The sequence below is a fragment of the Microtus pennsylvanicus genome, chromosome 22 (assembly GCF_037038515.1).
Source record: "Microtus pennsylvanicus isolate mMicPen1 chromosome 22, mMicPen1.hap1, whole genome shotgun sequence".
Taxonomy (NCBI): Eukaryota; Metazoa; Chordata; class Mammalia; order Rodentia; family Cricetidae; genus Microtus; species Microtus pennsylvanicus.
Genome location: NC_134600.1, coordinates 28308029 through 28322439, shown reverse-complemented (window position 1 = coordinate 28322439; position 14411 = coordinate 28308029). Strand labels below are relative to the sequence as shown.

The 14411-nt window shown below is 38.1% G+C and overlaps 1 protein-coding gene across 2 annotated transcripts in view; it reads right to left on the bottom strand.

Moving 5' to 3' along the window:
* Sema3d (semaphorin 3D) overlaps positions 1–14411 on the bottom strand; it is a 197523-nt gene that overhangs the window by 54658 nt on the left and 128454 nt on the right. For both annotated transcript variants that reach the window (XM_075956062.1, XM_075956063.1), the window contains exons 6-7: positions 9873–9966; positions 7223–7351 (exon numbers count right to left, since the gene is read on the bottom strand). In XM_075956062.1, the coding sequence (XP_075812177.1) occupies positions 7223–7351; positions 9873–9966 (223 nt within the window). The remainder of the gene's footprint in view (positions 1–7222; positions 7352–9872; positions 9967–14411) is intronic.

Below are 14411 nucleotides of genomic sequence, written 5' to 3'. Positions count from 1 at the left end.
TGTTTATTTCTTAATTTTTAATTACATTCTATTTCATTCTATTCTAATTTATTATGTGCATGGGCATTTTGATAGCATACATCTGTGCACCATTTGCATGCATACTGCACACAGAGGCCAGAAGATGTCTCGGGTGCCCTGGAAATGAAGTTATCTTCAATTGTGAGCTATTTAATACGTACTGCTAGGATTTGAACCCGAATTCTCTGAAAGAGCAGTCAATGATTGTTATTGCTGTGCCATCTCTCTAATTCATCTACATAAATTTACAATGAAAATTTCGAATCATGAGATATTACTTTACATTCTTTCCAGGTGTGTTGCTATGCACTTTTAATCCCAGTAGTCATATATAGGAGATGTGGAGGTAGGAAGAGACAGGAGGATCTCTGTAAGTTTGGGGCCAACCTGGCCTATATAAAGAGTTTCGAGACAGCCAGGGTTGTATAGTGAGACTCTGTGTCAAAACAAAACAAAATAAGAACAAACTAAACAAACAAACAAACAAAACACCTCTGAAAATTTACAATCCTTTCTCTAGAAAGATGATGAAGACTCCATAATTACAAACAGAAAAATGCCAAATAATAGGAAACTGAAAATGAAAGGAGGAAAATGTTTATAAAATATCCTTCAAGCCAGGCACACTTACTCAAGCCTGTAACCCCAGCACTTTGAATGATGATGCAGGAGCCAGCAATGAGTCCAAGGCAATCTTAGCTCACAGAGTAAGTCCTAGGCTAGTCTTGGCTATAGAGTGAACCCTCTAGTGAAAAATAAATAAATTACTTAATTCTAAAAAGTTTTTGAAGAGGGGCCTATGGGAATGCGGAAGAATCATTTCCTGAGCTGATCTGAGCCAGTTGATGGTCACTTTGTTTACAGAAACAAACTGTATGTAAAGAAGAGTAGTAAGCAGAGCAAGTTCTAAAGGAAGTACAGGCAACTGGGGCATGTTGAGGTGGGCTGCAGGCATGCACAGGGCAATCTCTGTGAAAATGAAAATCAGCATGTAGCTTCTGCCGGAGAGCACCCCAGAGATGACCAACAGGTAGAGTGTGACAGGAGCCCACACTTCAGGAATGTGTATGACACCAATGGAGGAGATTAGCATAGCATTGCAAGGACTGATGCTTTAACTGTGAGATAACATATACCAGGCAACATGCATGACTCTGTGTTAGTCAGCCATCACTGATTTTTACTTCGTTTTTAAATGTGGTTCTTTTATAGGTCTTGGAAGAAGATCGTTTTTGAGGGGAATGGTGGGAAAGTCGAAGCCAAATGTTTATTATATGAAGAAATCTAATTACAGAAAAGAAGTTTGAGTATCAAGTAGTGCTCTGTTCTGTGATTTAAACAATAAACATCCTTACAAGCTAAAAATAAATACAAGTTTTGAGAATAGGGCCTTTCTTTCCTGTAGATTACACTGAGGTTCTGTCTTAGAGCACTGTTGTTAGCATTTTATGATAGAAATTCTTTCCTGATTGGCTGCCAAATTTGGGTTAAAAATAGCTATCATTTAATTAGTGCAAGGCTGTTGAATTCAACAATTTAAAATCATAGCAATAGACACCTGGGCTTTATTATAGGACAGCCCCACCCTCTGGCATTTAAAACATATGGCCTCACAGGGACAGTTTGAAACTATGCATTTTCACAACTGAACTTCTAGCATGACACCCCAAGATGCTGCCAATTGAAGATGAGAAAGCCTCAGTCTGCAGAACACAACATTTTTTCTTTCTCCCACAGGCCTCTTTTGCACAGGGTGATCACACCTACCCCCGTACTTAGTACTTAAGTTGACAGTGAGTTTTCAAATTGCCTTTTGTTTCTTCTTGTGTCTTCTTCCAGTTGTTTTAACTTCTCCTTCCATGTGGGAGAATTTACAGACAACAGAGAGTCTCAACAGAAACTTTAAATCAAAACCCCCTCTAATATGGTAAATATGAAAATTTAAAACAAAAGTTCCCAGCTACTCCAGAAAGCAAACAAAAACACATGCATCCAAGGTTCATTAGTTGTTCCCATCTTCCAAATGGTGACATTCTTTCATCCCACCCTGAGATTCTAACTAAAGCTCAACCCTGTTTGAGCAACCACCCTATCTTGTCCTTGAATCCCTGTCTTGGTATTTAAAGATTATGATGTATTTAAAGGTTGTGTTGATGGGGAATGTGTCAGTTTGGACTTTACCTAGAACAGCCCAAAGGCTTTCAGTTTTGTTATTTCTATATTCTGATAGCTCATGTAGGAGGGAGCTTCAGATGGCAATGAAGAACTCAGCTCCGAGGAGTCACAAAAAAAGGGCTTGATCCTCAGAGAGTAGCGGGCCTACATGAGTCTTAACAGACAAAGAGAGAGATTAGCTGTTCTCATTCTGGCTGCTGCCAAGTGGGGCACAGGACACAACATGGTATGCATTTAAGGACGTCAAACTCCCAAAGCTGTCTAGCAGCTAAAATCTACTAAAGAAAAGCCATGATAATTATGCTAGCAACAATTGTTCAGCATATATCTTCACAACTAAATAGACAGTGAGTATTCCAATTACTCTTTATATTTTACTTACTCTAAATGTTGTACCAGGTTTAAAAGAATTTAACTTATCACGTGCCTGTAAAAATGTGGGAATTTGAACTGAAAATGGAAGCAAGCACAGAAAGCAAACCTTGATATAGGAAGTAAATGATACACTAATATAATGACACATACAGAAGTAGAACCGCAGTTAACACGGAGCTGACCACTTCATAATAGATTATTCATATCTTCCTTCAACCCAACAATACACTTGTAAACCTCAACACCAGGTTTTATATCCATATACAGTGCAAATAAGGAATAAAATTCACAAATACATTGCAGTGTGTAATTGTAGGATATTGTATTGCACAAATACTAATAAGCAATGATAATTTAAACCAGACTTTTCAAAGACATCTGTGCCCTGATGGAAATTTTTTTATGTTTGGACTCCTCAAAATGATTTTGTTCTCCAGTTGATATGGACATTGAACTGATGATATATGGTTGAAATAATAAGGAAGCAAATTTATTAGTCCTAGCGATTAAGCCTAGATTCTGGTGTATGGAGGATCTACTGCTACTGGGGAGCATGCTCTGCTCTGTCTGATTTTTATTAATACTACTTTAAATTGAAATCTCTACTGGTGGCCGCTGTGCATCATACTGGTGTCTGGATCTTATATAGGGTAGTCCATGGCTCTAGCTTTTCTGTGCCAGATCCAGAGTTAAATCAGAAATGGTTTTCATTCCCGTACCTACTATAAGAAGTCAATGTCCTAATTTAGAACAAACTAATAGACCTGGATACAACCCTCTGCCCATTGCATCTCAATTTGTGAAGTATAAGGCTAAGAAAATGATTTCTAAGTTAACATTCATTCCATCAACTAGCACAGTTCATCTGTGTTCTGATCTTTACACTTCTACCTCAGCCAGAAAACCCCACTAACCTTTGTCTTTGGGCCATGTTCTTAATGTGTGTACAAAATGGCCATTTTTCATGACAGAGGATAGAAATGTTTCTTGAAAGCCAATATTTTGCCTTCACTCATCAGTTCTCTCCTCATTATTAGGAATGTTCCATAGTTTCTGCAATTTCTTCCTTTGCTCTGACCTGAGTTCCATGGACCAAGGGGTCTTGACTGGATCTCTGGAAGCAGTGGACTGATTTCACTCCGCTTTTCTTCCCTCAGCAAATGTTTGACCTGCTGTTCAGTTCAGCCCACACTCTGGTGGTCTCCTCCACTGCTGATCTAAACACATGCTCCCTGTCAGTTTTAACCTTAGCTGCCAGACCCACATCCTCAATTTGCTATAGCCCCACATGCAACTGGAATATGAAGATACTATAAAAACATGGGCTCCTGCTTGTGCACCCAAGCTTCTGTCATACAGACTGGAAATAGTTTATCATTCGGAGCTGGACAAATATATTCTAGTTTCAATCTTACTTGAACTTTCTAGCTATGTATCCAAGTATATGACTTCTAACATCTCCCTGAAAGTAAGAAGCAAATAATAATTTTCTCAAGACTATGTCAATAAACAGAATTAAACAGATCATGTCTAACATGTATGGTATCTAAAAAAAAATGAAAAGGGAGAGATGAAAGTGAGGCAAAATAGTAAACAATCAAATAGGGCAATAAAATCTCTCTGAGGCAATGAAGCTTATTGGAGGACCGTGGGCACAGAAAGATCAAGGTTAATAGCAGGTTTAAAGGAAGTAGAGTTGCTTACTGACAGATTAGATAAAGGAACTGAAGGGGAGAAAAAGATCACAGATAAGCACAAGGCAAATAGGTGGAGGAAGTTAAGAAAACCAAGACAGATAACATCAGGAAGCTGGCACTGAGGGGCAGCTCAAATGGAAAAGCAATGTATTAAAATATTACTTGCAGATATTTAGATAAATTAAAGTGAAAGGTCATTGAAGAACCAAAACCCAGAGCAAGTATGATGGTTAATCTGGATTGATATCTTGGTGGGATAAAAATAGAGTTCCAGGAAACAGCACATAATACAATGGAAATCATTAGGCAGGATAGATGAGAAAGAAGGAAAATGTAGTGAGGTAGTAAATAGTTTAAATGTTGAAGAGTCATGGGGAGAAGCAAAGAATTAGGCTTTCTGTCCTGCCTCCTACTTCTCCCACTTTCAGGAGTGATGATAAGCGTGGTGGGTATTCTATTAAATTCAGCTCTAAACTTTGCATGTGTGTGAGCCTTGCACGGGAGTCCCTGGGAATAACTTGCCTGATGTCTTATAAGTAAACAAAGGTTTAAATTCAGAGAAACTTTGGACCAAGTCCTCACATAAGTGATAATAAAGATTTAAGAGCAGGTGCTTATGTTCAAAGAAAACAGGGTCATTTGTTTGTTTTTATGTGGTGGGTGGATGTGTCCATTGAAGAATGGAAGGGTGACAGAAGCATCTGGAAATGTCCTGGCAAACCAAGTATTTTGGTCACTTTGATTATTAACCAGTAAATATTGTCTTGATTAACTTTCCATGAGTGTAAGCTATCCTAATTCTTAATAACTTAGCTAAATGTATTCCACTGAAACTTCTACCATACCTCTTTCTACTATCTTCATTGTCTGACTTCTTTGGCCTCTGTCTTAAACAACCTGTGCACTTTGGATTCTCCTATTTACAAGCAATTGTTGTCCCTCTCACATCTTCTGTGCAGCAAACTTTCACGTTCTGCTAACTATTGCTACCTCTGTTTCTTTCTTTGTGTGTGTGTGTGTGTGTATGTGTGTGTTGAACAGCTTTAATCTCGGTCATTGCGGCTTCTCGGCACAGTTAGAAATGTTGCACATGATCAACATGCTTTGTTCTGGGAATGAGGACAATGGAAGGGGGAAAATCACCTTCTTAGAAAGAACAACCCAAATTGGGAGGGCACAGGGGTGGGGAAAATCCTCCCCAAGCTTGTGGCAAAGTGCAGGAGGCCCCCACCCCAAACAAACCTGAGTCCAGCCCCTCTGGGTCAGTTACCTCTGTTTCTATTCCCTCTCATCTGTTTTTTTTTTCTCTCAGTGAACTGATCTTCATACCCACACCACTGTCTTTTGGTCTTTAGTGTATTACTAATTAATGTTAAGAACACACACACACACACACACACACTTTCCTGATTAAATAGTAGACATCAATAACTTGCCTCGAATTCACGGGAATGTTTTCAGCCTCCTTGTTCACTACCCTGACACCCCATGATTAGCACACATTCCTTGTCCTTGGGGTCAGCCACCTTCGCCTGTCTGTCTATGTAGGACCATTGTGTGGAGAAACACACTGTATGAAAAAGACTTGGAGGTTGTTTATTGGGGAAGTGTCAGGCCATTTGAAAGGCGTCCCATTGTGTATTTCTAGTCAAATAGCAATAACAATAATAGCGTCTAGGCAAATGAAAATGGCATAGATAGACTTCTTTATGGACATGTCATGATGAAGAATGACTTGACTATCTCCAGGCAAACTTTCTATTTGAGGACATTTGCCATTCCTAAGTAGATGTAATTTCATTTCAAACCCGGAGAATATTTACCTAAGCAGGTGTCAAAGGGGACAATCTACGAAGTTACTCTCAAATCAAGTAATTCCAAAACCCATTAGCTTTTAGGAAATTTTTCTTTTGGCCACTTTGCAAATCACTTGACCATGTAAACAAACTGATTTACAGGTTTTGACAGAAGGAATGTTTTTTAAAAATGTCTTTCCTTTTGTTTTTATTGTCACTGTTCAAAAATCACTCAGAGATAGGAAGATAGCAGCTGAGAATGTCCGGCTTGGCTTCCTTAGCTAGACTCAATACTTTTGGAATGGTAAATGTGATCTGACTGTTTAAATAAAATTGTGGGCTATTTCCCCCAACACATGAAGAATAGTAAGCCAGTGGGTGAAATAGTTGTAATAGTTCTTAAAGTAACCACATAAATTCTTCAGGGATTTTTTTCCTGCTTTTAAAGCCACATATAGCTTATAAAACTTGAATAAAATTATAATAAGACAAATCAATATCATTATCAATATTTTAACATTTTGGAGTGCTGTTATAAATCAAAACATACATTTTAGCAGCAGAAGCAATTGAACTATTAACCTTGTCTCGACTGACACATGATAAGAAAGGGAGAATGCTAATTACTCTGATCTATACAGAGTGCATACAGTTATTAAAACATATATAATTTTAGGTGGCAATTAAAACACAGAAAAGGATTTAGCATGCTATCTATTTTTTTCCATTGAGCTAATAAGCTTCATCATCAAAACACAGAGCACAGGTTGCCAGCATCAAGCCCAGTTCTCTTGCTGATGGATTGTGAGGCCATGATCAAATCACTCAACTTTTCACACCTACACTTTACACATTTTTAAAAATAAAGTGTTAAAATGATAGTCTCTCAAATGTCATTATGAACCTTTAAAAAATAACACATTTATTATAACTCACAGACTGCCAAAGATATAGTATGTGGTAATACCACCTACACACACACACACACACACACCAGACACACTTTCAAATTTGTCTAATTTGCGGTGAAATTATTTCAAATGTATTTTTAAATGCCATATGAATCAACTTTCCCTAAACACATCTGAATGCATAATAATGAGCTCCTAATTTTTCCAAAAGCAAAGTCAGAACAAACAGAAGAGAAACATCACTAACCATTGAGCCAGTAGTGTTCTGAAATGTCAGTTCTGATGTAATGGTGGTCCTGGGTCAGCCCAAGGGACCTCGTGAATGCAGTGTCCTTGCCAAGGAAATCAGACGCTGTTCCAGAGTAGAGGTATTCGTCTGCAAGGAGGAAAGCAAACAGGACTGCTAAGACATAGAAGCGGAGGTCCACACAGGATACAGCGGGCCACACAATACACAAGTGGACGGATTAACACTAGAACACGTGCTTCGTACATTTTTCAGATGTTGAAGAACGTGCTTAGGTGGGGAGATAACTCAACTAACTGATAAGCAGAGACTGAATATCCAAAAAGACCAAGAACTTCTGATTTGACAGGGGTACATGCATCGACTTCTCTTTGGATATCCTCCAGCATTTATCTACAATAAGCAGCTAAATATCATATTCAGGAGTTCATTTTTGTAGCAACTGTCACAGTATTAAAAATTAAATGCCAAAATAAGAATGGATGGCCCAATTAGTATTTACTTAAGTGACACAACCTCAGCAACCACAACTTTTCCTTGTCCAGCCCCTGCTGAAAGGGAGTTTTCAACACTGACGTCACTCCTTGTAATTATAACATGTTGCATTCCTTGAGATGACCATGTCTCTAGAGCTCTGATAAACAAAGGGAAGATTGTCCGCTTGCTGCATCCTAAACTTTTGGTTCTATATGAAATGAAGTGAATGTTTCATTAAGGGGAGAAAAGGGAAAAATAGAAACAAGAGGAAAAGAGGGGAGAGGGGGAAGGATAGCATAGGAGATGGAATCAGGGAGAGGCTGCAGAAGGTGAGGAGGAGGAGGAGAGAGGAAGCACAGAAACAGAGAAGTAGAAGAAGAAAGAACAGGAACTGAGGGAGAGAGATAAGGAGGGGCAAGTGTGAGTGGGTTTAAGGGTCAGTGTCCTCTGTTTGTACTGCTTGTCGGAGCACTGGGGAGGAGGCAGGAAGGAGGCTGTCCCTGCAGCTGATATGTTGTACTTCTGAGAGCTAAAACCCTGCTATTTCAGGAGACTTTTACAGGAAACTTCTTCAGGTTACACCCAAAATATAGTAAAAATGGCTCATCTGTATAGATCATTTGAGTTTCTTATGTAACCCTACAATGGATAAAAACAATATCGCCATGGAAATATGACTTATTTTTCAAAGCAGTCTTCAAAAGCCTCTCCGTATGTGCGATGACGGAAACACTTCCAAGATCCTTTGCTTAAGGTCCTCTTGGGACGATTCAACCTAAATGTCATTGGCCAAAGGCTAAAGAAAAAAAGCAAAACAAAACAAAAAGCTCAAGTGAAACCCAAGGACATAAGGTTGTCGCAGGGAGTACGTCATCTCCACCACTGGACACTTTTCCAACATGTCAGATAAATGTCAATTTTTATTGTGAAATAAAAAATTTAAAATACAGAGGAAAAATGATAATGCCAATAAGGATCTGAAGAGAAACCTAAGAGAAAAGGAAACAATATAATAATATGTCATTTGAAGTATATATATATATATATATATATATATATATATATATATATATAAAACTATATATATATTTTAAATATATATATATAGTTATAGTTATACTTCAAGCATAGCAATATTTGACAAAGTGTGTTTTAACCAGAATTTTGAACTAAATATTCAGGTTTAAGAACAGTCATGATTGTTTCTAGAGTATACACAGATCACAGATTTCTAAGAGGAGGAAACCATATCCACAATGTGTTTTTGTTTTTGTTTTTAAGGCTGCATCAGTACAGCTTAACAGATGAAAATCATCGTGACATCTATTGAGAAGAAATGAACATGGGTTGCATAATTTCAAAACACTCACTCACTTCAAAGCAAAATTCCTGGTTGTAACCATGTGGAAAATACAATGTCATGGTGCTTCACTCTTATCATCTCCTCAGACATTTGATAGAGGAGGTATATGTGAAGAGACTAAAGCCACGAACCAACCAGAGAAAGGCTTATATAGTGTTTAAGATTCATGGATCCTGCTGATGTTCTTCGGAGCATGATTCAAATCATACAGCATCTTTTCTATAAGAATTTAAGATATATACAAAGCCAGACAGGGTTACATGTGTGTGAGAGAAAAAGAATGAAAGGAAGGAAGAAAGAAAGAAAGAAAGAAAGGAAGGAAGGAAGGAAGGAAGAAAAGAAGGAAAGAAAAAGAGAAAAAGAAAAAGATCTGCAAATTTCCATTATATGAAATATGAGAGAAAAAATGCTTAGACATTATATAGCTGTATTCTGTAGCTTGATGCATTGTTTATTCATTACCTACTTAGGAATTGCTTTATGTGACACTCTTCCTGAGTAAATACAGATCAAAACTGAGTATTAGAAAATCCCAGGTAAGTAAAAGTTTTTTGAAACATTGAAGTGTGATTTTTGCATTAGAGGGAGTTCAGTCAGACATTTGTGTAAAAAGCCCCTGTGCAGACATGAAGGAATTCTGTCTCCTCACTCACTTCACGGGTGACGATGCTCCTATAGAGAGACTGGCACCAACATGTGGGGAAGGGCTAATCCGAAATTATCTTCAATTCAGTCAGAAAATGTGGTTTAGTCTACACAGGCCTTTTCAGAAAGTCACTTAGACATAAGCCTTGTTTGCACTGATCTTACCTGTCATTACTGAAGCAAAAGGCTGCTGAGGATCAAAGGGACATTTCAGTCTGCCAGACTCCAAGCTGTGCATGTCTAGTTTAAATATGAGTTCCTGTGGTAAGAAACACAATGACGTTTTCAAATGTATCTCGGTCAGCAAGAACAGAGAAGATAAGAATTGGTTCCCATTCATTAACTCGATAGAAATGTACTGAGCACACAGCACACACATCGTGCTGGGACTTAACTCTTTCAGCGCCATTTCTTCCTGCAAGACTCCATGCCAAGTTTTGTTTCCTGTTTCCAAAGAGATTCATTAAGTGTTCAGGTTGAAGGAACACTTACTCAAAATTCATTTTACCTGCACAACTGTCAGTAAAAATACAACACAGAATACCAGTATTTTTAAAGATTAATCAGTTTCCCTCCTGGGTGTATTGTGTATGTGTGTGTCTGTTTTAGTGTGTGTGTGTGTGTGTGTACATATTCATGACGGTGCTTGTACTCTTGTGTGGTCACGAATGTAGAAGCCAGACGTTATTTTAGGTGTCTTCCTTAGTTGCATTCCACATCAGTTTTTTAGGCAGGGTTTCCCATTGAATGTGAAGCTCAGCGATTTGGCTGGAGCGGCTGGCCAGCAAACTCAGCTACCATACTCTCCATTTGGTCAGTGCTGGATTATAGACGTGGGCAGCATTTGTGCCGTATGCACCTTGTAGGAACCTGAGCTTAGATCTTCATGCTTTTACAACAAAAACTTCACTGGCCGAGCCATATCCTCAGCACAGGTTTAATAATTTACTTAGGCTATGCTTAATGGCATAAAAGTGTTCTCAAATCGACAGTGAATTTTCAGAGATGTTAACAGGTGTGGGGGAAAAATCCTGTTGTAGTATTTCTGCTATTGCTAAAACACTACTCATGGAAGACACATAGTTATTTTGGAGGAAGCTTTTGTTTTTATAATAGTGGCCACAGACAGAATGACATTGGCAGACTTTTGATATTCAGAAGAAAAATCATCGTATGTAGAACGTTTCAAGAAAAATACGCATGCATAATGAACACAACCCCATGCTCCCTAGTGTCCCCTAACAATGACAGCACCACCTTCCAGCAGCTAAGGAGATGACTCAGCCTGTGTAGTCAGAGAAACCCAAACTGCAAGCATTGTGGGAGCATATCATTGTTACAGCAGGTCACTCTTACATCAAGAAAGAAACACACACTGCTATTTCAGTGAAAAAAAGCAATGGAGTGAAAGGGACAGAAGACACCAGCTTAATTCCTGAATTATGTTGTCATTTTTTTTTGAGAGCTCTTCCTCTTTTTTTGAACAAGGCTAATAGGAACTATTGTCTCACCCAAAAGTAGCTGCAGCAATTTAAATGACACTGGCTAGCAATTGCTATCTAATAAATTACAACAGGCATCTTTTAATGCAAATAATGACACGCAATAGTTGAAAGTATTAATGAATATATGGGCACTTGCTCACATTGTCTACTCAATACCTGAAGGCGTAAGTCACAAACAATGCCACACCAGTTTGGAATTATGATTAATAGGGTGGTATTTATTTAAAGGGGAAAAAACTTACAGATCACTGTCAGCCCTCTGCGTAACCAGGAAGGAAGTCAAGTCACCAGCGGAGCAGGAAGTGAAGAGAGAGAGGAGAGGGAAGTGGCCGCTTTTTTAAAGGGAGAGAGACCACGCCCCAAGGGGCTGGTATCTCAGCGGCAATAGGCTGGAGGAGTGGGAGGACCTCCCGTAACACCTCCCCCTTTTGTTTAAATAAGAGAGTTCTAAACCTACTATGAAATTATATACAATAAGTACAAATATCCTATTCTAACTAGCTTAGGTCTTGTATAATAAATAACTTGGCCAAGTCATGAGAGAAAGGTAACTACATCTATATAGTCTTCAACCCCATCAAAGATCTGAGAAGGGAAATAATGTTACTTGGTTAATTAGGAAGTTCAATAAAACAACTTCCAAAACATGCAACAAATCACAGAGACAACTAGCTACCTAGGCAATCACCCAAAGTCACATTAGCAGCGTTGAAGCAACCAACTTTGGCTAAGGCCTAACATAACTGACACACCATTTTCAAAGGCAAGCAACTTTTCAAAACTATCTTACCCTGTCTTGGCAGGATAAGACAGCCCTGTTTTATCCATTGATGCACGCTCTGTATCTTTGTCAGTGGTTGAGGTATGGGCATTTCTTTGCCCCAAGGCCAGTTCTGCCAAAAGGAAAGGCTCCAGGTGGAGTGTCTTTGGTGCTCAACATTCTCTCGGGAATAGAGTGGTGTTGCCAGGAGCAATTGTGTCTCACTACCACAAAACTCTGAGTTAGATTAAAGGCCATTTTCTACAGCTCTTTGAAGAAGTTGAAGATTATCTATCTATACTGAGTATAATCTCTATATATCTAAAGAACCTGATTAGTCTAATTATAAATGACAAACTTAGATGACTATTAGTCTATATAATTCTCAATATCTATCTAACTTAAAGATTAAGACAATAAACAACTGTGAAACAAATGAGGACAATGACCTCCAAATATAAACAATGTACAAATATACATTGCAGTAGGTAAATATATATCAATACACAAACATTATATAAGTATCTTAATCAGAGGTAGAAATGTACACAGCAATATGGTAAATATATACAATACAATATATGTCAATACATAAAAATGTTTTAAACAAGGTAGAAACATGCATGCATCCAATAGTCAATATAATTTAACTTTGTATCAATATACAAGAATCTATACCAATATATTTGTCTAAAAACAGTAACTCACAATTACAAATCTATTATCCCATCATCCCTCTTTTTTTTTTTTTTCAAAATGATCCCTGAGCTTATAAAATTCCTCCCCCAACCCTCAATCGTATACTAATTATAATCAACCCCTAAATGATGTCCCTAAACCCAAGGGCAAACTTTACTGGGAGAGGGGACGTCGTCCTCTAGAATTACTTCCAGCTGTCATGGGGGCGACGTTCTTTCTGGGGGATCCTGTGAAAGTAAAATGATGGTTAAATTTCAAGATCAATGTCTTTTAAAATTGCCAATAGTCTCTGAGTATTTTGTGCAGTTCTGGCCAAAATGTTGTATAAGATGTGCACCATTTCAGCTAACCAAGTTGGAACTGTCTTGTGCAGCTGGTACCCAAAGCAGGTCTTGTTGTAGCGCTATCAGTATCATGACGTCATATCAACCAGGTGGAGTTGTTGTTATGGGGCCCCATCTTCTTCCTGGAAACTTCAAATGTCACTTCAGGAAAAACTCATTGTTCATTATGAGAAACTTAAGCATTAATCATATAGACATATATATATATATTCAATGAAAGACATGATAGATATATTCAATGAAAAGTATGATAGATATGAAGAAAAGCAAAGATGTTTTCTAAACTCATATTTCTTTCTGTCCCACATCATGGCTCTTGACATGAGACAGAAACTCCAGAAACTCTGGGTTTTTCTCTTACTAACAGGCTTGGAATTGGAGAGGGACTGAGCCAGAGTCCAACTTCAAAACCAGCTTTATAAATTTAGAAATATGGTTTAATATTACTTACACAACCCATTCAGTTTTCTTGATATTTCCTATCGGGCAGGTATTTTTCCATCTGTCAGTATCCAAACATCCAGGGTCCCTTGAATTTCTCAAAGATGAGTGTTTTCCTGTGGAGATAAGAACAGAACCCTGCCCCCATTCTATATGTTTTTCTTACCACCTGTATGAATATCATCATTGTGGATGAGTTGTCATTTCTCCTTTCCAAGAGGTTTCTCTTCTTCAAATCGAAACTTTATTAATTTTGATGGTATCCACAATTTTTCTTCTCCTGTGGAAACAAGAGCAAAACCCCTTCCCCAACGTAGCACATCTCCTGGCTTCCACTGAGAGGTCAGCACATCTTTGAAATAAATCGGTTGATTTAGTTCAGCAGACTTTTCCATTATCCAATGTCTCTCTGCTGCTGTCGTTCCTTTCTCATTAGCGTTAAGAAAATTCAAGGTTAATAAAGCATTATGTAATCTATTTCTGGGGGTATTTTCGGTCCCTTTCTGTTTGTTCAGCATATCCTTTATAGTACGATTTGATCTTTCTATAACTGCCTGACCTGTAGGATTATTTGGTATACCTGTAATGTGTTTTATATTATAATAATCAAAAAAGCGTTTCATTTTCTTAGATACATATGCTGGACCATTATCTGTCTTTATTTGCGCAGGTATACCCATGATGGCCATAACTTCCAATAAATGTGTGATTACTGAATCAGCCTTTTCTGAGCTCAGGGCAGTAGCCCATTGAAAACCTGAATACGTGTCTATGGTGTGGTGTACATATTTTAATTTACCAAATTCTATAAAGTGGAACACATCCATCTGCCAGATTTCATTTCTCTTAGTGCCCTTTGGGTTACTCCCTGCAGGCAACGGTGTTTGATTATAGAAAGAACAAGTAGGACATCTCTTTATAATGTCCTTAGCTTGTTGCCAAGTAATGGAAAATT